At 46.4% G+C, this 22795-nt stretch overlaps 1 protein-coding gene, 1 long non-coding RNA gene and 1 other non-coding gene across 8 annotated transcripts in view; 2 read left to right on the top strand and 1 right to left on the bottom strand.

The window, feature by feature from the left end:
* Positions 1-357: 357 nt before the first annotated feature.
* Positions 358-488, bottom strand: LOC123573799 (small nucleolar RNA SNORA48). The gene has a single exon (XR_006698531.2). It is a non-coding gene; the product is annotated as a small nucleolar RNA SNORA48 (small nucleolar RNA).
* Positions 489-3329: 2841 nt separating this feature from the next.
* On the top strand, positions 3330-4553 carry LOC102119482 (uncharacterized). The gene is made up of 2 exons (XR_001490542.4): positions 3330-3476; positions 4337-4553. It is a non-coding gene; the product is annotated as an uncharacterized lncRNA (long non-coding RNA).
* A 1543-nt stretch (positions 4554-6096) lies between these two features.
* The window catches only part of LOC102119098 (probable E3 SUMO-protein ligase RNF212), a 58378-nt gene continuing 41679 nt past the window's right edge, over positions 6097-22795 (top strand). For 4 of the 6 annotated variants that reach the window (XM_045392007.3, XM_045392006.3, XM_065544649.2 and 1 more), the window contains exons 1-2: positions 6097-6571; positions 11749-11810. In XM_045392007.3, coding sequence (XP_045247942.2) covers positions 6463-6571; positions 11749-11810 — 171 coding nt within the window. In that variant the 5' untranslated portion in view covers positions 6097-6462. The remainder of the gene's footprint in view (positions 6572-11748; positions 11811-22795) is intronic. The other 2 variants (XM_074039182.1, XM_045392008.3) reach the window with 2 other exon arrangements.

Here is a 22795-nt window from a genome sequence, read left to right as displayed (position 1 = left end):
CAGTTCTATCAGGCTTTACTTCACATATTTTCATGCTCTATTGTCAGGTGGATACACGTTGAGGATTGTTGTCTTCTTAAGAGAATTAACTCCTGTATCATTATGTACTGCTCCATTATGTAATTATCCCTGATAATTTTCATTGCTTTTGAAGTCTACTCTGCCTGAAATTAATACAGCTACTCCAGCCTTCTTTTGATTAAGGTTAGCATGGTGTATCTTTCTCTAGCCCTTCATTTTTAATCTATGTGTCTTTACATTTCAAATGATTTTCTTATAGACAACATATAGTTGGGTCTCATTTTTTGATCCACTCTATTTTTTAACTGGTGTATTTAGACCATTGACATTTTTTTTCCATGTGTCCAAGGCATGAACCAGGTATGGGTACAGATTAAAAGCCAAGCTGGGATGAACGAGGGGTTTGTCCCTGGCTGATATAAGACGGGCACCACCAACCAGGTGCCACTCTACTGAGGTCAAAGACACAGATCATTAACATTTAAGGTGATGATTTATATAGCTGGATTATCTGCCATATTTGTTACCATTTTTTATTCGTTGCCCTCATTCTTTGTTCTATTTTTTTCTTCTCCTCTTTTTCACGCCTTTTGTGGTTTTAATTGAGCATTTTCTGTGATTCCATTCTATCTGTTAGCATATGAAGTTGCCCTAGAGTTTGCCATATACATTCACAACTAGTCCAAGTCTAATTTCAAATAACACTATACGCTACCACTTCACAGGTAATGCCTTTTTTTTTTTTTTTTGAGATGAAGTCTCACTCTGTCACCCAGGCTGGCATGAACTCAGCTCACTGTAACCTCCGCCTCCCAGGTTCAAGCAATTCTCCCTGCCTCAGCCCTCTGAGTAGCTGGAATTACAGGCACCCGCCACCACGCCTGGCTAATTTTTTTTTTGGTATTTTTTAGTGGAGACAGGGTTTCACCATGTTGGCCAGGCTGGTCTTGAACTTCTGACCTCAGGTGATCCGCCTGCCTCCGCCTCTCAAAGTGCTGGGATTATAGGCGTGAGCCACCATGCCTAGCCTCAAGTGCCTTTTACTAACAAAGTATTCCTAATTCTTCCTTGCTGCCCCTAATTTTATCATGGCTATCATTAATTTCACTTACATGTAAACTATGATCATTCGATACATTGTTGCCATTATCTTGAATAAAGTGATATTTCTTAGGTCAGTTAAGAATAAGAAAATAGAGGCTGGGCGCGGTGGCTCGTGCCTGTAATCCCAGCACTTTGGGAGGCCGAGACAGGCAGATCACGAGGTCAAGAGATCAAGACCATCCAGGCCAACATGGTGAAACCCCGTCTCTACTAAAAATACAAAAAATTAGCCAGGCGTGGTGGCGAGCGCCTGTAGTCCTGGCTACTCCGGAGGCTAAGGCAAGAGAATGGCATGAACCCGGTAGGCGGAGCTTGCAGTGAACCCAGATTGCGCTACTGCACTCCAGGCTGGGTGACAGAGCAAGACTCCGTCAAAAAAAAAAAAAAAAAGAATAAGAAAATAGAAAGTTTTAATTTTACCTCCACTTTTCTAATGCTCATCCTTTATGCAGATTTGAGTTTCTGACCTACATAATTTTCCTTCTTTCTGAAGAACTTCTTTTAACATTTCTTACAAGGCAGAGCTACCAGCAAAAATTCCTTCAGTTTTTATTTGTTTGAGAAACGCTTTACTCCCTCTTATCTCTTGCAGGATAATTTTGCAGGATACCAAAGTCTAGGTTGGTCATTTTTTATTCCCAATACATTAAATATTTCACTCTACTCTCTTCTTGTTTGGATAGCTTCTGAGGAGAGGTCAGATGCAATTTTTACGTTTGCTGCTCTGTAAATAAGGTTTCTCCCCCCTCTGGCTGCTCAAGATTTTATTATTAGTGTTTGCTTCTCTGCAGTTTTAATGATATTCCTAGCTGTAGCTTTTTGGTTTCATCTTGGGGTTGAGGGGATTTCATGAGGGGGTGAGGGGATTAATCCTGTTTGGTATACTCTGAGCTTCCTGAATCTATGGCTTGGTATCTGATATTAATTTGGGGAAAAATTCTCAGTCATTATTGCTTCAAATATTTCTTCTTTTCTTTTCTCTGTTTCTCTTCCATTCGGTATTCCCATTATGTGTCAAGTTACACCTTTTGTAGTTGTTCCACAGTTCTTGGGATATTCTGTGGGGCAACAGTAGTGGGAGAGTGTTTTCTCCATACTATCCCTGGATACTTTTAAATATTTGTCAATCTGACAATGAACAAGGGCAATCTTACTGTAGTTTGAATTTTTTAATTACTAGCAAGGCTGAATATTTTTCATGTTTATTAGCCATTTGATTTCTTGTTTAGGAATGGCACAATTTTTTACTAGATAATATATAGACGAGATTTATTTTTAAGAATGGAAACTAGGAAATAATAAACTCAATCTACGGAAATCCTTAATTCTAGGTAATATTGTCGAAGCTATATGGCCCGCAAGGGACATTCTATTTTACTTCACATTCACCTGGTGAACACATCATTTGCTTAGAATCTAATTCTACGAGGCTTGTGTCATTTGGAGGGAATAGGCTGGTAAGTACATGCTCCCCATGTCCTTGTTGATGAACACAGCGTCAGCACTATTCAAGCATGACACTGGTATGCAGATCCATTACACTCAAACTGGCTAGAAACTTATTAAAGTCCTATGCCCAGATCTCATCGCAGCAACCAAAGAGGGAGCTGGAGAGCTTGGAAGGGGTTCAAAGGAGAGCCATGAAGTTGATTAAAGGGTTGAAAAATAAGAGCCGTGAGGGAAGGTTAAAAGAACTGTGATTATTCAGGCTTGAAAACAAGTGAAGGCTGAAGAGTGAATTAATAATGGAATTCTAATAAATTAAAACTCTTACACGGTAGATGGTGATTGGCTGTTTTCTAAATGTGTTCAGAACTGATGAAAACAATTTGTACTTTAGCATAAGAAATTTAGTTATATGTAAAGAAAATTTCCCTCAGAACGTTAATCAAATTTTCTCCAAACCAAAGTCATTTACCTAATAGTTAATTTGATGTTCAGGAAGGTATAAATATACTGTAAGGTCAGTAATTTACCATTTAATGCATTATTATTACAAGAAAGACTACCAAGTAGAACAAGGAAGAATGGCACTGAGGGAAAAAAGGGAGCTGAAGAGTGAAGTAGCGCCCTGCTTATGAAAAGGGGGAAGGGAGAAAAAGGAAGGACGGAGGAATGGGAGGATACAAGAGTGAGAAAGTAAGGAAAAAGAGTGGAGCTGTTTTTAAAAACATGCCATTTTTTCCTTTTTACTGTTTGTACAGAGGATCCACTTAGATATTCGAGTTGGAGAACACGACCTTGATGCGGCCATTGCTCAAGCAAAGGACAAAGTTAATGAACTTACCTTCAAGCTTGAGTATCTAATTGAACAAATTGGGCAAATAGTCAAAGAACAAAACTATCAAAGGGTCAGTCTGCCTATTCAGCTTATTTTATCTCTTGCTACTAGCAACGCATTTCTCAACGCAAAGCCCCTGGACCAAGGAAAGAATGAACTGCCTGTTCCTCACTCTTTCTATCTGAGGTAGAACTGTGTGGACTCACAGGGACTGGAGAGAGCAATTTTTCTTCACTCTGTCTGCTGGACCATGAGCTCCTCTAGGAAAGAGAATTTCAGTTCATTCATCTTTTTATGCCCTGTGCCTAACAAAGTCCCCAGCAGCACAGGGTGTGAGCTTGCAGAATGAATAAATGCTTCCAAATGCAGCCTATATATTTGTAGAGACTCGTGTGTACTCACTTTCCAAATCACAATTTTATTCTTATAACATTAGGTGCTTTTTGAGTCACTACACTAAGTGGATGTTGGTCAGATATGTGCTTAAATCTCATCTACACGTCAGTAATCTGTGTCATCTCTAAGCTTCAGTTTCCTTACCAGGTAGATAAGGACAGGTATGATAAGCAAATAAGGCATGCAAGTGCTTGGTCTAATGCCTGGCATAAAAGCTGGACTCAAATGATGAAATCTACCACTATTGGGTAATGTTCACTTTGCCTGATGGTAGCAAATAAGATATATAAATAGGTCAAATTCCTGATATTTTACACCAAAATACAAAAACATCTTTTATAAGGTTGATTTTTACTCTCTTATACTTGGCTAAACAATGGATTCTGGTTTAGAAAAGCAGACTGCACGGATACATTGGTGTAAGGTATTAATTGGGTAATATTAAATACCTTGAATGCCCACAACAACCCTCTCCTCAAAATCATGAGTTAAGTACTTTATGACACTAAACCTGTCTATTTCTTTTTCGCACAGGACCGTGAAGAAAATTTTCGGATGACCAGTGAAGACACAAATAGCAATGTTTTATGGTGGGCTTTTGCACAAATACTAATCCTTATCTCAGTCGGAATTTTCCAAATGAAATACCTGAAAGACTTCTTTATAGCTAAGAAGCTTGTTTAAAATATTATCAATAAGGACAAATAATTTGCACAATGTTTGAGTTAATAAATCAAAATACCTGCATAAATGTGTATTCCTTTTATGATTTCAAAGATACCAGAGATTGAAATTAACATTATATCATTATAACATTGATAGAATCCTTTTATAATATAGCTTCTGAATTTGACAGATCAGGCACCTCATCCTGTTCTTACTTATTTTTGAGACAGAGTCTCGCTCTGCTGCACAGGTGCCCTAAGGCTCACTGCAGCCTCGACCTCCAGGGCCCAAGTGATCGATCCTCCCACCTCAGTCTCCGGAGTAGCTGGGACCCCAGGCACCCACCTCCACACCCAGCTAATTTTTGTAGAGAGGTGGTTTTGCCATGTTGCTGGTCTTGCTATTTTAAACTTGGTAGAGATCAGCACTGTCTAACAGAAATAAAAGTGGGCTACATATATAATTCTAATTTGTTGTTGTTGAGACAAAGTCTCACTCTGTTGCCCAGGCTGCAGTGCAGTGGTGTGACTTCGGCTCACTGCAACCTCCGCCTCCTGGGTTCAAGGGATTCTCCTGCCTCAGCCTCCTGAGTAGCTGGGATTACAGGCGCCTGCCACCATGCCTGCTAATTTTGTATTTTTAGTAGAGAGGGGGTTTTACTATGTTGGCCAGGCTGGTCTCGAACTCCTGACCTCAGGTGATTCGCCCGCCTCAGCCTCCCAAAGTGCTGGGATTACAGACGTGAGCCACCGCACCCAGCCCATACGTAATTCTGTGTTTCCTAGTCTCCACATTGAAAAGGATTTTTTGAAAGGGTAAAATCAACGCTAGTGATATATTTAACCTAATATATCAAAAATATCACTTTAACATGTAATCAACATAAAATTACCAAGACGTTTTTCACACGAGGCCCTGGAAACAGCTGTATGGGCACAGGGGCCACTTGGCCCGCAGCTACGGAGAGCACTCACCCTGTGCTCTCCCGGCACAAGCACGTGCCTGAGCCTCTCCATCGGAGCTCTGCAGCGTCCCGAGGGTGGAAACTCTCAGAACCACGCGGAGGGCAATTTTATAAAAACTCACTTCCCCATGCTGGAAGCTGGAAGCAGCAAAGGTCCTTCCCAGGCTACGCCTTCTGTTTCAGAGGAAGCAGGCTCAGGCCTCCCGTGGTGAGGTCTCTGCACCAGCAGCCACCTGGTCACTAGCTCGAAAGCGCAGAGTGCGACCTAGCCCCCACCCCAACCGCCCCACCCCCACCCCACCCCACCCCGCACCGCCCCACCCACACCGCCGTCCAACCCCACCGCCTCACGGCCCCACACCCACCCCAACTCCCACATCCCCACTCCCGCTCCTGCTCCCACCCCAACTCCCACACCCACTTCTCCCTCCCATCCCGCTCCCAGGGCCCCCACACCCACTCTCCTGACTCCTCCCCGGCCCGCCCCGCACACTACCCCGGCGGCCCTGGCCTCAGGCCCAGCTCCCAGCCCTCGTGGTGGGCCTGGCCAGCATCCCCCACCCTCTCCGCGCTCCTTCTGCCCCTCCCCCACTGCGGTCGCGCCCGACGCCTCCTCAGCGCCGCCGCCATTCCCAGCGCCCGACGCCGCCTCAGCGCCGCCGCCATTCCCAGCGCCCGACGCCGCCTCAGCGCCGCCGCCGTTCCCAGCGCCCGCCATCCAGGCCGGGCTTCCACAAAACACCTGAGGACCGCAAAGACAGGGACGGGACGTCGGTGCTCGCGGTGCGTTCCTCCGCCTACTCCAGCTAAAACCACCCGGGAGAGGAGTCAGACGCGCCCTCACTAGTGCTGCAGGGCCGCCCGCGGTGTTGGCGGGAGGGCGCCAGCTCCAGTGCGCGGGCGCAGAGCTGCCGTCGAGTTTGCGCAGGCGCAGAGCTGCCCGCCCGCGGGCCCAGCGCGTGGAGGCTGGTCCCAGCCTTGCGTGGGCCTCGCGTGGGCCCGGCCTCGCCGCTGCGGTCGCCTGCCTGGCATGGCCAACTGGGTGTTCTGTAATCGCTGCTTCCAGCCACCCCAGAGGACGTCGTGCTTCAGCCTCACCAACTGCGGGCACGTGTACTGCGATGCCTGCCTCGGCAAAGGTCAGGGCGTCCGGAACGCAGGCTGGAGAGGGGAGGGGAGCGGCGGGCGGGGGCAGGGAACTCCGGGGGGTGGGGGGCTTGGGTGGGAAGGCCATGGGGGCACGTGGGGGGCCGCGGAGGAGACAGGGCGGGTGGAGAAGGGGAGGGGGCGGGGCCGCGGGGGGAGGGGGATGCCAGGGGAGATGCCAGGGGAACTCTGAGGGGAGGGGGACTCGGGGGGAGGGGCCGCGGGGGAGAGAGGGCGCGTGGAGAAGGAGGGGGCATGGGGGGGTGAGGGGCTGCGGAGATAGGGGGATTCGGAAGAGGGGCCACCGGGGAGAGGGCTCCTCTAGTGTGATGAGGGGCCGCTGAGGAGAGGGGGACACCGGGGAAGCGTTGGGGAGGGAGGTGGGGAGTGAGGGGCTGTGGGAGGGTGGGGGGAGAGGGGACCCCGGAGGTGGTGGGGGGCTGCAGGGAGGAAGGGGACGCTAGGGGAGGGGGCGGGGGGGATGTGAGAGGTCAAGGGGGTGAAGGGGGATACCGGGGAGATGGAGGGAAGGGAGACACCAGGGGAGGAGGGCGCGGGTGAGGGGCCGCAGGCAGGAAGGGGCCACGGGGGCGGGGCGGAGGGCCGCCATGAGGAGCAGATGAGGGTGACGGCGGGGGTCAGGCCGCGAGTCCTGTCATCCCGGGGCGCTGGCTTGCAGGCTGCGGGTCCCGCCTGGAGGACCTGGGGGAGAAGGCGGGTGGACGGCAGCCTTAACGCTCGTGGAGGACTCTGGCCCTGTTCCACGGGCAGCGCTGGGCCCTGGTGTCAAGCGGACATCGCATTGTCAGGGAGGCGTTTTTCTTTCTATGAAAATTTTGTGTTGAAGTGATGTTTATGCAAGAACAAAAGCAAGAGCACAATGAGCTTTTACCAAGTGAACTTACCGGTGAAAGCAGCCAGCTGGGTGCCGGTGGCTCACAGCCAGCCCAGGGGACGTCTGCTGTGCTAACCTCCATCTTCGGAGTTGGCCTTAGACCCATGGGACCTTGGTGAATGTGGCCCTACAACCAGCCCTACAGCAAAGCCGCTTTCCGTGGCTCCCCCTCTTTCTTCCTTTTTCTCCCTTACTTTCTCTCTTTCAAGGCAGAGCTCTGCTCAGTCGCCCAGGCTGGAGTTCAGTGCAGGATCTTGGCTAACTGCAGCCTCAGCCTCCCAGGCTCAAGTGATCCTCCTGCCTCAGCCTCCGGGGTGGCTGGGGTTACAAGCATGTGCAGCCATGCACCCCTGATTTTTAAATTTTTCACAGAGATGGGGCTTCCTTTGGTGCCCAGGATGGTCTCCAATTCCTGTTCTCTAAGGATCACCCGCCTTGGCCTCCCGAAGTGTTGTCTTTGTATTTGTATGTAACTGTAGTTCATCTACTTTCATTGTTGTGTGGTATTCCATCGTACGGATACACCCCAAGTTACTTACCATTTCCACTGTCCATGGCCATCTGGGTTGTTTGCAGATTTGGCTGCAGAAATGGTGCCGCTGTGAATCTTCTCGCTCCTGTGTTTGGTGATCTTAGGTACACATTTCTGTTGGGTGTGTAACCTAGGAGTGGAGTTGTTGATTTCAGGTGTGTATTTAAAAACAAAAGTCTCTCTGGCAGCCGGGTGAAAAGTAGATTGGAGGGAGATAGAAACTGTGGGAGAGACTGCAGCTGAGCACATGAGAGGTGATGGGGAGAAGTGATGGGTTCAGGAGAAGTTAGGTAGATTCAGCAGACTTGAGTCGGAGACAAGGGCTAGAGAACGGGACAGAGTTTCGCTGCTAGACAAAACACTGGAGAGGAGCCCAGTGGGAGGGAACGTAGCAGGGTGGGATGCAGGGCCCCTGAGCTCGTGTTTGGACACGGCCTGTGTCCTGTGAGAGCCACCCAGGGGAAGACAAGAGGCAGTTGCCCGTATGGGTCCAGAACTAAGACAGCCAGGAATACATTTGGGGAGTGATTAACACAGGATAATAATCCTAGATACTGGAGTGTGGAGAGCCCCAAAGGCAAAGGAAACTGTAAGAGACTATCTTGTTGGAAAGAGCATTTGTTGAAGGAGGTAAGGAAGATGTCAGGTAAAGAAGAGAGATGTTGATGAACTGGACATCCCAGTGAAATCAAGGAATTGGTGTTTGAAAGTGTCCGTTGGACCAGTGAGGAGGGCACTGGTGACCCAAGATAACATTCCTCGAAGATAACATTGTTAGGAATGATGGAGACACACGTACCTTCGTGGTGTTGGGAAGTGTGAAGACAGGGCTCAGAGTGTCATAGCTTTTGAGGTCAGCAAAGCCTGCGTTGGCAGGTGACTGGTTAAGGGCCTGAGGCAGGTATAGATTGACAAGTTTGTCTAGCTCTTAACGCCGGTAGTCTGAGTGCATTCCTCCAAAAAGCCACTGATGCTGCATGTTGGGACCACACCAAATCCAAGGACACACAAAAAAATGGTGAAAAGGGATGGAGGCTCTGGGCAGAGCCCTTACTGTAGCTCCGTAGCTGTCCAGTGGTGCGTCACTCAGAGGGAAGCCCTTGTTTAGCTCTGGCGTATATCCTTCCAAGATTTTCCTATAGATGCAGATTTTTAAAAGCAATACAGTGTGTCTATCATTCAGTTATCTGCTTTTATTTCTCAAACATGGACCTCCTTCCATGTTAAAATAAGTCTGTATCATCATTCTTTTTTTTTTTTTTTTTTTTTTTTTGAGACAGAGTCTGGCTCTGTTGCCCAGGCTGGAGTGCAGTGACGTGATCTCGGCTCACTGCAAGCTCCGCCTCCCAGGTTCACGCCATTCTCCTGCCTCAGCCTCCCGAGTAGCTGGGACTACAGGTGCCGCCACCACGCCCGGCTAATTTTTTGTATTTTTAGTAGAGACGGGGTTTCACTGTGTTAGCCAGGATGGTCTCGATCTCCTGACCTCGTGATCCGTCCGCCTCGGCCTCCCAAAGTGCTGGGATTACAGGCGTGAGCCACCGCGCCCGGCCTGTATCATCATTCTTAAGGTTGCATGATGTATCTTTTGAGTATCATACCATAACGTATTTTCTGCTATTTTGCTATGAGATACCGCTTGTTCTCTTACTTTTTTTCCTTGGAATATATTCTTAGGGGTGGAGTGGCTAGGCTGCGGGTGTGCACATGAAAACTGACCCAAATGTGACCCAAACAGGCACAAAGGATGTGCCTGTTTCTGTTCCCTGTAGTGACACGTGAGCACCTGTTGTTCTTTCCTCTTTGGTGTCTCTTACTAGTGACCTTGACCTTCATTTTGTGTGTTTGTCGGCTGTTTGCATTTTTTCTATGTCTGTTCAGGTCTCCTCATAGCCTTTTATTGAGGTATTTTCTTTTAATTGACTTGTGAGCACTATTTGTAGATCAGGCATCAACCCCTTTGTCTATTGGCTGCATGTGATTTCCTCTCTGTCTTGTCTGTTAATCCTCCTCCCTTGTAAGAGCTTTTAGATTTTTATGAGTCAGCTCTGTTAATCTTTTACTGCATGACTCCTGGCTGTGATGGTGCAGAAGAGGAATTTTCTTGCTCCAGAATTCGCAGTTAAAGAGCTGGAAGGGAAGGGACCTACTGTCAAGGGTAGATGTTTTTAGCATGAGGGCAACTTGAAGAAGAGAGGAAAGGAGACAGTTCTGGAGGCTGTTAGGAGGGGACCCCTCATTCCACAGTAGGACACCGTTCTGTGTGCTGGGAGCTGCGGACACTGAGGCGAGTGTGGATACACAAGTGAAAGCCTGGGCTTGGACTGGAAGAGATGCTCCCTCCAAGGCAGAAAGGAAGGAGGTAGAGTGAAGTGGGTTGTTCTGTGGTGGGTCAGTCTAGAGGAGAGGGCAGAGAAATTGAGGTAGGTCATGAGCCAGGGCTTCTTCTCAGTAGGTGATATGAGGGCCCTGGTTTGAACAGCCCCGTGGGGAATGGGGCAGAAAACACCCAGGAAAAGCAGGATTGCCCAGCAGTGTTGCTGACTCAGCAGCGCTGGAATCCTCAAGTCTGTGAATCCGCCTCTCGCTCCTCTCACTTAAGAGATGTTTTTCTCGTAGTTCTAGCTGCGCTGACCCAGAGGAGGGGAGAAATCCACCAGGCTTGTTCAGGTTTGGGCCTGGCGTCCTCCCTGGAATGACAGGAGCGTGAAGGCTCATAGTGCCTGGTCTGCTCTGGGCTCCAACCCGACTAGTGAGAAAATCAAGCTTGAGGTTCATTTTGAATAGTTAAACATTTTAGATTAAGAGATCACTATAAAGCCTAATCATGGGCTGGGCATGATGGCTCATGCCTACAATCCCAGCTCTTTGAGAGACCGAGGTGGGCAGATCACCTGAGGTCAGGAGTTCAAGGCAAGCGTGGGCAACATGGCAAAACCCAGTCTCTACTAAAAATACAAAAATTAGCCAAATGTGTTGGTAGGCACCTATACTCCCAGTCACTTGGGAGACTGAGGCATGAGAATCGCTTGAACCCAGGAGGTGGAGGTTGCAGTGAGCCAAGATCGTATCATTACACTCCCACCTGGGTGACAAAGTGAAACTCTGTTTCAAAAAAAAAAAAAAGAAAAAGCTAATTATGGCCAGGCACAGTGGCTCACGCCTGCAATCCCAGCACCTTGGGAGGCTGAGGTGGGAGGATTGTTTGAGCCCAGGAGTTAGAGCCCAGCCTGGACAACATAGTGAGACCTTGTCTCTACAAAAAAAAAAAAAAAATTAAAAATTAGCTGGCCGTGGTGGCACACGTCTGTGGTCCTAGCTACTCAGGGAGGCTGAGAGGGGAAGACTGTTGAGCCTGGGGAGGGGTCAAGGCTGTAGTGAGCTGTGATCATGCCACTTGCAGATCAGCCTGGGCAACAAGGCAAGACCTTGTCTCAAAAAATTTTTTTAATTTTAATTTTTAAAAAGCTTTATTGTAATAAATACCTGGGATAGACTTAGCCTTAAGTGTTATTGATCTTTATGGTCACTGTTTTTGTGCATATTTGCAAAGGAGGGGAAAAGGATGTTAGTTCTATAAATCCTTCCAACTGTACCAGAACCCACAGCCTCATCCTGTCAGAACATGAAAACTTGTGATATAATCCTGCTTATTTCTTGAAGAAACATTGTAAAGTCTGCATGTATACATACTTAAAAGCAGTAGTCAGTCTAATATAATAAAGCCTATTTTTATCTTACAGGTAAAAAGAATGAATGCTTGATTTGTAAAGCTCCTTGTCGTACAGTTTTACTTTCAAAACATGTAAGTTGAAATCTGTAGTATCTGCATCTTAATCACAGTCATATTTCCTTTTAAATTCGTTATTTAATTTTTAGTCATTTGTGGTGTCTAAAATTTTCAGTCACTCTGCTACGTTAACAAAGATATCTGAGTGATCAAAATGCAGTTAGGATTTAGTTTTTAAAACTTACTTTTTTTTTTTCTTTTTTTTTTGAGACGGAGTCTCGCTCTGTAAAACTTACGTTTTTAAAACTTTCTTAGCTGTAGATTGACCTTATTCCTAGGTTGTTGAATCGTGCTGTGTTCCTAGAAAGTGGGTTAAATAGATTTCTTTAGCACCATACAAGCACCTGAAGCGGGTGATAGAGTTTGGATTTGTATAGGGGTCATATATAATTAAGAGTGTTGTTGGTAAATTAAGTTTAAAATCAATTACTGCTGAAGACTTAAAACAATGCCTTTTGTTCTCTCTATAAAATACTCAGTTTAACTTGTTATTGGTATAAACAAATGATTGGTGTTTTCTCTGCCTGATCTCCAAAATGTGCATTTGGTCTGATGATTTAAATATAATAGTTGTTTTTCTCTGATTACAAACATAATACAAAGTTACACAACATTCATACAGTACAGGAGATTATAATGGCAAATGTGTAAGTCCCCAGATCCTGTTTCCCAGAGATGACAGTGACCAGGAGTTTGACACCTGTTCTATGTGTGTTATTGTGATTTACCTTTTCGTAAAAATGGTGTCTTCTCGGCCAGGCACGGTAGGTCACGCCTGTAATCCCAGCACTATGGGAGGCCGAGGCGGGCGGATCATGAGATTGAGACCATCCTGGCTAACACGGTGACACCCCGTCTCTACTAAAAGTACAAAAGATTAGCCGGGTATGGTGGCGGGTGCCTCTAGTCCCAGCTACTCGAGAGGCTGAGGCAGGAGAATGGCGTGAACCTGGGAGACAGAGGCTGCGGGTAAGCCGAGATCACGCCACTGCACTCCAGCCTGGGTGACAGAGCAAGACTCTGTCTCAAAAAAAAAAAAAAAAAAAAAAAAGGTGTCTTCTCAGTTGACATTATATTTTGGGCACACTCACTCTTAAAATGACTGCATTATATTTTAGTATTTTCCTATCAGTGAGCCTTTGGATTTTTTCGGGTTTTTGCTGTTTCGAACAACCTTCCAGTGAACATTTTTAACCAGTATCTCTCCACGCTTGTAAGAATATTTCTGTGACATAAATTCCTGAAGTGATGAAAAAGTAAGGGCAAAAGATGTAAATGTTTACACTTTTAACAGAAAATACTTTCTTTTCCTCCACACGTGTGGCAGCTTAGAGGCTCAGTGACTGCCTGCTTCTGCTCCTCACGTAGTGATCCCGCACTAAGCCCTGTCACATGGTCAGGCTGGAGGCTGGTGAGCCCTTAGCCTTTCTCTAGCTTGGGTGGAATGTTCAGGTCGTTTACTTACTTTCTTGTTTCCTAGTAAATATATTTAAGACCATCCGTGTCTTTCTGTGCACTGCTATTCTATATCATTTTGAGTACCACTTTTCTCTCTTTTCTAAATAAGCTCTAATCTGTCTTTTTATTTTTTTAACTCAAGAATTATTTGAAAGGATATGCTTTAGTTTCCAAGTGGTTAGATTTTAGCTCCCTGTCATTTTCATCGTTAATTTTTAATCCTATGGCATTCTGATGAGAGAATATGGCTATGTGGGTTTTTTAATTATCAGGATTTTCACTGTGGTTTAATACATGGTAATTGTTCATATTTGATGGGCGTTTAAAAAGGCATGTGTTCCTCTCTGTGTGTCTGAGTGTGTGTGTGTGTGTGTGTAAGTAAAATTGTTTAAAATATGGAAGTTGTTCCTGCTTCTCTTTCTCTAAACCATCACAGACTGTGTGGGCTCTTTCTTCCGTAGTCTCTTTCAAATGCCGGTCTTCCTTTCCCTGTTGCTCCACCCCCCATAGGAGCTTCTGGTTCCTCCTCCTCTCACTCTGGCTTCCTAGAGCCTCTTCACCCTGCAGCCAGAGGGATCTGCGTAAATGCATCCCAACTTTCCAGGAGTCAATGCCAAAGTCCCCCACGCCTGTAGGCCCTGTGGCCTGGCCTCTGGCAGCCTCGTGGTCCCCAGGCAGCAACTGTGGGCTACAGCCTCTCCAGGAGCCAAGGTCTTCCACCTCAGTGCCTGGCTTTCCTGTTCCCTCTCACTGGAATGTCCTCTCAGATGGCCACAGGCTCCATCCCCCGCAGCCTTAAGGTGTCTATGGAATGTCAGGAGACATCACCAACAGCTCTGGGTCATGCTGGCTTCTTTGACCCTGACCTGCAATAGAAGGGACGCTTTATATTATGGCAGCGTGTGCATTTGCACGTGGGTGCATCCGTGCATGAGCACTTCCGTGAAATCAATTTCACGAAGCAGTTCTTACCCTCGCTTAGTGCAGTACCCTCTGATTGTTTCTATTCTCATGTGTTTTGTCTTTAAAACAAAACATGTTATGAGTAAACTTCCCCAGACCTGATTGTGACAGACACCACCGTGTAAAAGTGACCCTCTGATGCTGTGTTCCTTGACCTGGATTATTCTGCTTCGCAGTGTGTGTCACCACCTGAGATATCTTTATATATTGATTTGTTTGTCATTAAAATGCTCCGTTACGACTGAACGCACAAAATAGGGCACCACCGTATTGGTTGGGTGGTGGATGGCCAGGGAGCAGGGCAGACTGAAGGATGTGCCTGGGGATGTGGTGGGTGGCCAGGCCACCGGGAAGGGAGACTCCGGTGAGCCCAGAGCAGAGCAGAGGCTGTGCTCCGTCCGCATCTGCCTCCTTGAGGAGGGAGAGTGTAAGCTAGACTGTGCCGGTTTTTACACACACATGGAAAGGAGTGGCTATAGTAAGGAGATGAAGGATGAGGATGCCCCACAGTCATGGACACGCCAGTTGCTTTTAAACTCCAAGTAGTAAGAAATAAGTCTCGAGGGTGAAGGCCTTGAAAGTTGAGGCAGCACTTCTGCCTCACTTCACTTGATGGGAACCCCAGCAGGCAGAAGCAGGGCTTGGAGACAGCAGACAAGAGAGCTCCCCCAGAAGGCAGAGCTGCAGTCCAGCCCAGGCTTTCCCTGGGGAAGCAGCCCCCAGCACCCATCCTCAAATACCTCATGCCATGCACCTGTGTTCTTCCTTCTCCCTTGGTGCAGTAGGGAGTGTTTCTTAGTTTTCCTGCCCCGTGCCCCCATTAGACGTCAGGTCACAGCAAGGATGCAGACACGTTCATTGTCTTTCTAGCTCGTAGACTGCAGGCGAAATCGGGACCCAGTTGCCCCAGCATCTGAGCTGGGCAGTGACAGTGGTGTTGGGGGTGCTCCACTCTGGGGGAGTGACTTTCTGTGTAGGGGAGGAGTGACCTGGATACCAGTGACCAGATGGCAGACCGGGCCAGGCTGGGCAGTCATCCCCACACTTGCTCCCTCTGTTCCTGGGCACCTGGCTGTACTCATTCTCCCCGTCTACCTTCCCATGCTGAAATGCAAGCAGGAGCAATGAAGGCCACTTCCAGGCCTGACCCATAAAAACAGCCTCCTGGACAGCCCTCTACCGCCCTTCCCTCACCGTAGAAGCTCAGGAGAACAGAGCAGAGCTGCTGGGGGCAGGGTGACCTGGGCCCAGGGCCTGTGTGGAAGGCCACCCACTGAGCCTGGTCTTGAACTATTGTGTGGGCAAGAAACAAGGGTCCCCACAATAAGCCATTGAGATTTGGGGGTTGTCTGATACACCAGTTGGCCTACATTCATCTTCGCATGTCCACATATATTTTGGAGGCAACTCGGCAATTTCCACACACATAGAATCCTGTTGGGATTTTTATTGTGCACTTACTGTTCTTTAGGGAGGCTTTGTGCATCAGTGTTAGTATTTTTCTTAGGTATTTAATGATTTGGACTGCTACTATTACAGTTTTAAAAAAATTACCTCTTAAGTGCTTATTGCTAGTATATAAAAATGCAGTTGATTTTCTTAACTTTCACTAGTAACCTTGCAGAATTTACTTGATAACTCTGTTGGTTTATGTGTAGATTCTGCTAGAACATTTACATATGCAAACATGTTATCTTTGAATAAGGACTGCTTTAGATTTCTCTTTGTAATCCTTATGTGCTTCCTTACGTGCTTCCTTTTTTTTTTTTTTTTTTTTTACGGCATTGGCTGGGACCTCCAGTACAGTGCTGAGTAGAAGTAGTGGCATTAGCTGACGCCCTTGTCCTTTTCCTGATTTCAAGGTCAAACTTTCAGTATTTCATCAAGTATCATATGTGCATCAGGTTTTTGCTAAGGTGTTTTTTTAATCATCATGAATGGTATTGAATTTTGTTATTTTTTCTATAGTTATTGACCATAACTATTAGCTTATTCTATAGCTGTCGAGATTATCATTTAATTATTCTCTTTTATTTTGTTAATGTGGTGAGTTGCATTTATTTTTCGAATTTGAAACCCACATTAGATTCTAGGAACAAATTCAACTTTGTAGTGATGTAAGATAGCTTGTATCTGTAAGTAAATTCAGTTTGCTACTATTTTGTATGGGGTTGTTTGCACCAGTGTTCATATGAGAGCTGGACCTGTAAATTTTTTTTCTTGTAATACCCCTTCACATTTTGGTAAATCAGGTCTATTCTAGTTTCATAAAACAAGTTGTAAATTATTTTTATTTTTCTCCTTTCTGGAAAGTTTTTTTGTAAGATTGGGGTTATTTCTTTAAATGTTTGGTAGAATTCAGGAGTGACACTATTTAGGCCCAGTAAGTTTTTTGTGCAAAGATTTTAAACTTGGGATTTAATATCTTTATTAGACATGGAACTATTTAAAGTTCCTGATTCTCCCTGAGTCAGTTTAAGTAAATTGTATTTTTCTAGGAATTAGTGCATTTCGTTGGAATTTTCAGATTTCTTGTCATCAGTGTGCTTGTAATCCACTCATATTTTTCATGTCTGTAAGTTCCATAATGATGCCCCTTGTTTAATAGTGGGTATTATGAATTCTCTTTTCTCTTGACCAGTTGTGCCAAATGTTAGTGATTTTTATTAGTACTGTGGACTCTTGAACAACACAGGTTTGAATTGTGTGTGTCCATGTATACATAGATATTTTTCCAGTCAGATGCAGATCAAAAATACAGTATTCATGGGATACAAAACCTGCTCAGATGGAGGGCTGACCTTTCCTGTACGCAAGTTCTACAAGGCCAACTGTGCTATGCTTGGATTTTGGCACACATGGGGTCCTGGAACCAGTTGCCCCTCATATACTGAAGGACGACTGTATTTTCAAAAACTAATTTTTAGCTCTTTTGATTGTGTCCATTTTATATTTTTTTCCTATTTTGTTAATTATCTTTATCGTTTCCTTTTTGTCTGGATTTAATTTGTTCTTTAAGGTGGGTGCTTAGGATTAATTTTCAACCTTTCCTCTATAATATTTACACGATAGGGTCATAACTTTCCCTCTGTGTTCACTTTTGCCTGCAGTATACATATTTGATTATATTACATTTTTATCTTTGAATTTTGAGATTTCTACTCAGTTTCTCCTGTGACCCATGTGTTACCTAGAAGTATATTCATTTTTAAATATTTGCAAGTTTTTAGTTACAATTTCTATGAACTTTTATTGAAGTATAACACAGAGCCAAGTACATACATTATGAGTGTATACCTCAGTAAATTTTTCACAATCAGAATGTAACCAACATTTAGGCCAAGGAAAGTAGTTTACCTGCTGCTGCAAGCTTTCTTAGGTGTATGTACAGATATTTTTGCACAGAGAAGGAAGAGCCCTTCACAAGGTGAAAGATAATGGGGCCACATGAGTATTTTTGTTTCCCCACGGTAGGAGCTGGAGGAGGGATGACACTCAGTAGAGTTTTCTCAGGTGAAAGGAGCAATAGATGATGATGTAGCAGATGATGTCACAAGTGGTGTGGAATTTTATTAATTTTTCTCTAACTATTGACCATAACTATTTCATTAGTTTTTTCCTTCCATAGTAGGATTTATTCGTTCCGGAGAATTGGTCGGAACTGGAGATACAGGTGGCAGAGTCATAATACTTCAACAGGAGCAGATGAACAAAATCTCATCTTAAGCAGAAGGGAATACCATGTTTACAAGACCTTTCAGAACCATGAGCCAGAGTTTGACCACTTGAAAATTTCAGAAAGAGAAGAAAAGTTCCACAAAACTAGGTGGTTACCCGAGAAAAATTCTGCTCAGTATTGTCTACCAATAATAAAACAATACAATTATGGAAAATCAGTGAAAGGGACGAAAGACCAGAAGGATATAACTTGAAGAGGAAGATGGAGTGTGTAGAGATGCCACCTGGCTACTGCACTGTGAGTGCCAGTCTTTTGCTCCACAAAGAGCATCTGCCAACGCTCATACTTGTCACATCAACTCAATTCCTGTTAATAGTGATTTTGAAACATATTTATCTGCAGGTGATTTGCAGATTAAAATCAGGTCTTTGGCCGGGCACGGTGGCTCATGCCTGTAATCCCCTGCACTTTGGGAGGCCGAGGCGGGTGGATCACGAGGTCAGGAGATCGAGACCATCCTGGCTAACACAGTGAAACCCCGTCTTTACTAAAAAATACAAAAACTTAGCCGGGCATGATGGCGGGCACCTGTAGACCCAGCTATTCGGGAGGCTGAGGCAGGAGAATGGCGTGAACCTGAGAGGCACAGCTTGCAGTGGGCTGAGATCGTGCCACTGCACTCCAGCCTGGGTGACAGAGTGAGACTCCGTCTCAAAAAAAAAAAAAAAAAAAATCAAGTCTTTGGCATCTGGAAATTATAGACGGGAGTTTTAATGTTGTAGATATCAAGCCTGACAATATGGAAGAGCTAACAGGTGATTTCAGCTGCAGAATTCCATCTGAACAGCTGTAACACATCTGTATCTAGCAGCAGTAAAGGAACTATTTGCTCATGTGACGTGAGAGTGTCTGCCCTCTGTGATAGGCATTCTACGCTGAAGAATCTGATGATTCCAGCAACGGGTCATTTTTGTCTGAAATCATCTCCTTTATTTCTGATGTAAAATTCAGCCAGAGTGGTCAAATATGATGATAGAGACCATTTGTTCATCAAAAGTTAGAACTTCAATATGGAAAACATGGCCAGGCACAGTGGCTCACACCTGTAATTCCAGCACTTTGGGAAGCCGAGGCGGGCAGATCACCTGAGGTCAGGAGTTTGAGACCAGCCTGGCTAACATGGAGAAACCCCATCTCTACTGAAAATAACAAAAATTAGCCGGGCTCAGTAGCACACGCCTGTAATCCCAGCTACTTGGGAGCCTGAGGCTGGAGAATCACTTGAACCTGGGGAGTGGAGGTTGTGGTGAGCCGAGACTGCGCCCCTGCACTCCAGCCTGGGCCACAGGGTGAGACTCCATCTCAAAAAAAAAAAAAAAAAAATTATGGAAAATACCTGTGGAAATGTAACAGGTGCACGAGTAGCTCGGAAGTAAACTGTGCACTGTGTGAAAAGGACCATGTGTCTGACGAATTCCATGTTGTTGGAATGGATCTGACAGTGTTGTGACTGGGTCTTACAGTAATTTCAGAATGTTTGACAGGAACACAAAACAAGACCTAACCCTAGAAGTATCACGGGAAAGCAGTAAGCCTGGTACAATTCTGAAGCCATGCAAAGTCCGTGCAGGCAGCAAGCAAAAGAAGATGAAATCAGTGTTGACCGCCGAGACTCCAGCAAGGAAATCTTGTGTGAGCCTGGCACCCCAAGGAGAGTATCGTGCTGCAGCCAGTACAATCTGTGTGTGTTTCAAGACGGTAAAATTAGGGCTGGCATTCCTAGCCAGAGAACCCCCTTCCTGCCTAGTTGCAGTGGCTGAATCAGCCTTCGTGATGATAAGAGCACTCTTTTGCAGTGCCCGTTTCCTGTGTCTGACAGCGAGTCACCAACAGCACGCCTCTACAGCTGCGTGAGGAGAGCTCCGTGGATCGCGCACGGTGGTGCCCCCGTGTCCGCTTGTGCCTTCGGGCCTCGTGGACTCAATTGCTCTGCACTGGCATTGGTTTCCTCCAGTCCTTACGCCCTCTGCTGTGGTAGTGTCAGACGAAGCAAAGGCCTTCGGTCACGCTGTGAGATTTAACTGTGTATCCTCATTCCTGTACCATTGTGGAGCACACACCCACCTTTTAAAAATTAAATACAAAAAGAAAACATTAGTTTATGATTTTCCTAGGGATTATGCGAACAATCTTGGCTTTTAAAAGTCTAACGTAAATTTAATTTTCCTGATGATGCAAGGGCCTCAGCTCTCACCCAATCCCCCTTCTCCTGGCCTTCCCGCACCGCTCCTCCAGCCACACTGGCTCTCACTGCACTAGGCCCCACCATACAGTGCAGCCATGGACAGCTAATACTCATTTAGATTTTCCCCCATTTCCCCCTCTTCCCTGTTCCTCTCTGCCTCCCAAATCTCTGTGCTTCTATCAGGAATTATTTTTCCTACCTACAGGGAATTCCTTTATTATTTTAGTACTGGGCTGTTAGTGACAAATTTTCAGTTTCTGTTTTTAAAAAATACCTCTTTTTCTTGAAGTACATTTTCACAGACTTCAGAATTCTTTGTTGAAAATGAATGCACCTTAGCACTTTGAAAATTCCAGCCCTGGCTTATCGCCGGCTCTCTGCGACATGGGTGCCGGGGTGGAGGAATGGCTGCCTGTGTTCTGCTCAGGCCTCACTGAGGTCTGTGCATCTGTGCTGTGATGCCATTTGTTAGTTTTGTAGACTTCTTGGCTGTTCTGTCTCTAAGCTCATCTTCTGGACATTCTGGAGCGTCTGTCATGTGTAGAATGACTCAGTCCCCCTTACCCAGAAGGCCATAGAGCCAGATCGATCTGTGACAGCTTCTTCAGTTGCTCCCATTTCTGGTCCATGGAGCTCTTGGTCTTGTCTTTGAGTCATCTGTGTATTTATAAGATACCTTAGATAATAGTGACAGTCCCTGCTCCCTGTGCACTGACATGGGCCATGCTCCGCTGGGAGCACTTTTCCTGTATTGTGTCACCTGCTACTTGCCATGGCCAGGGCTGAGGGGGTGCTGTTTCTGCCTCTCTTTTATACATGGGGAGACCAAGGCACAGAGGAATTAGGTGAAGAAGCAGGGTTGCAGGTCAAGGGTGTGCAGAGCTGGATTTAGGCCAGACTCTGAGCTCCTGACCCCTGTCCCATTGGACACACTGCTTGTGCCTTTGCCATTTGGTATGTATGGGAGGGTGTTACACAGGAGCTCCTACCCCATCCGAGCCAGAGCCAGGTCTCCCCTCTGCTGGGTTTGAGTCCCCGCGTTACAGAGGAGCTCACCTCCAGGATGCTCTGCTTGGCCTCTGCCTCTGGGGACCTGGGAGTGGATTCTGGAGTGGGTTCCAGGGCCTCTTCATCTGCACCTGCCCCGGGTATTGGAGCTGGTGCCTTAATCCTGATCTAAGCCAGTCTACACTGTCTTCTAGAATTCTTCAGTCTGATTGATTCAAGGTATCATTTCCTGTTTTCCACCACAAATAGAGTATTTTTTCCTAAATTTTACTGTCATTTCAGTGGGATTTGGGGAGCCAGTGGTAGGTAGGTTGATGGGCTCAGATGACCGTCTTGACCTTCTACACGCTCACAGTCCTGAACCACAGAATGGTAGGAGGCACAAGGTTCTTCCTACATCTTGTCATTCTGGTGTTTGCCCCTTTCTTTGTTTTTGGTTTTGGATTTTGGTGTTTGAGGGGTTTGTTTGTTTGTTTGTTTTGAGATGGAGTCTCACTCTGTCGCCCAGGCTAGAGCACAATGGCATGATTTTGGCTCATTGCAACTTCCGCCTCCCGGGTTCAAGCGATTCTTCTGCCTCAGCCTCCCAAGTAGCTGGGATTACAGGCACCTGCCATCACGCCCAGATAACTTTTGTATTTTTGATAGAGATGGGGTTTCACCATGTTGGCCAGGCTGGTCTTGAACTCCTGACCTCAAATGATCCGCCCATCTTAGTCTCCCAAAGTACTGGGATTACAAGCAGGAGCCCCTTTTCTTTGAACTGCTCAGGCGATTCTGGTTCACGGCAGCTCCATGCCTAGCACAGCTGTCACCTGGTGTTTTGTGCTAGCGTGGTCCTTGGTGGGGAAAGTGAGGGAAGGCCAGGGGTGTGGGGAGGCGAGGCAGGGCACCCTGGAGGCACTTGAGAAGGAAGTTGGCAGCGTCTGCATGAGGGCTTGTAACCAGACGCTGTTTTTTGTTTTTGTTTTTGTTTTTTTTTTTTGAAGCAGAGTCTCAGTCTGTTGCCCAGGCTGGAGTACAGTGGTGCGATCTCGGCTCACTGTAACCTCCACCTTCCCGGGATTACACCATTCTCCTGCCTCAGCCTCCCGAGTAGCTGGGACTACAAGCTCCTGCCACCACACCCGGCTACTTTTTTGTATTTTTAGTAGTGACGGGGTTTCACCGTGTTAGCCAGGATGGTCTCGATCTCCTGACCTCGTGATCCGCCTGCCTCGGCCTCCCGAAATGCTGAGATTACAAACGTGAGCCACCACACCCGGCCTACCAGATGCTGTTTCTTAAACCTGCATCCTTTCTTAAGGTCCTTACACTTGCTTTTTAAATAACTCGACATGTACTTGTGACTACACAGTGGTGACTTAATGCTTGTCAGCTTATTTCATCCTTCTGATTTTAGTATGTCTCCACTGTGCAGGAGGCTGGGCTGGAGGCCTTCATTCATGGCGACCTTCTGCCCTCACTAAGACCCTTTTGAGGAGGGAGCGTATCTTTGCCGTAGCCCAGAGGGGCTCAGCGCCTACCAGGCTCTGCCTCCCAGCCCTCACCACTGCCCGGCACCGCCCTCAGAAGGAAGCGGCCAGGACGAGGGACTGTCCTGCTGATTGAAGCTGTGCCTGGCAGGGCCCCTGAGAGGCCATTCAC

The sequence above is a fragment of the Macaca fascicularis genome, chromosome 5, assembly GCF_037993035.2.
Source record: "Macaca fascicularis isolate 582-1 chromosome 5, T2T-MFA8v1.1".
Lineage (NCBI taxonomy): Eukaryota > Metazoa > Chordata > Mammalia > Primates > Cercopithecidae > Macaca > Macaca fascicularis.
The sequence above is the reverse complement of the archived record's forward strand: the minus strand, read 5'-3'. Positions and strand labels throughout refer to the sequence as shown.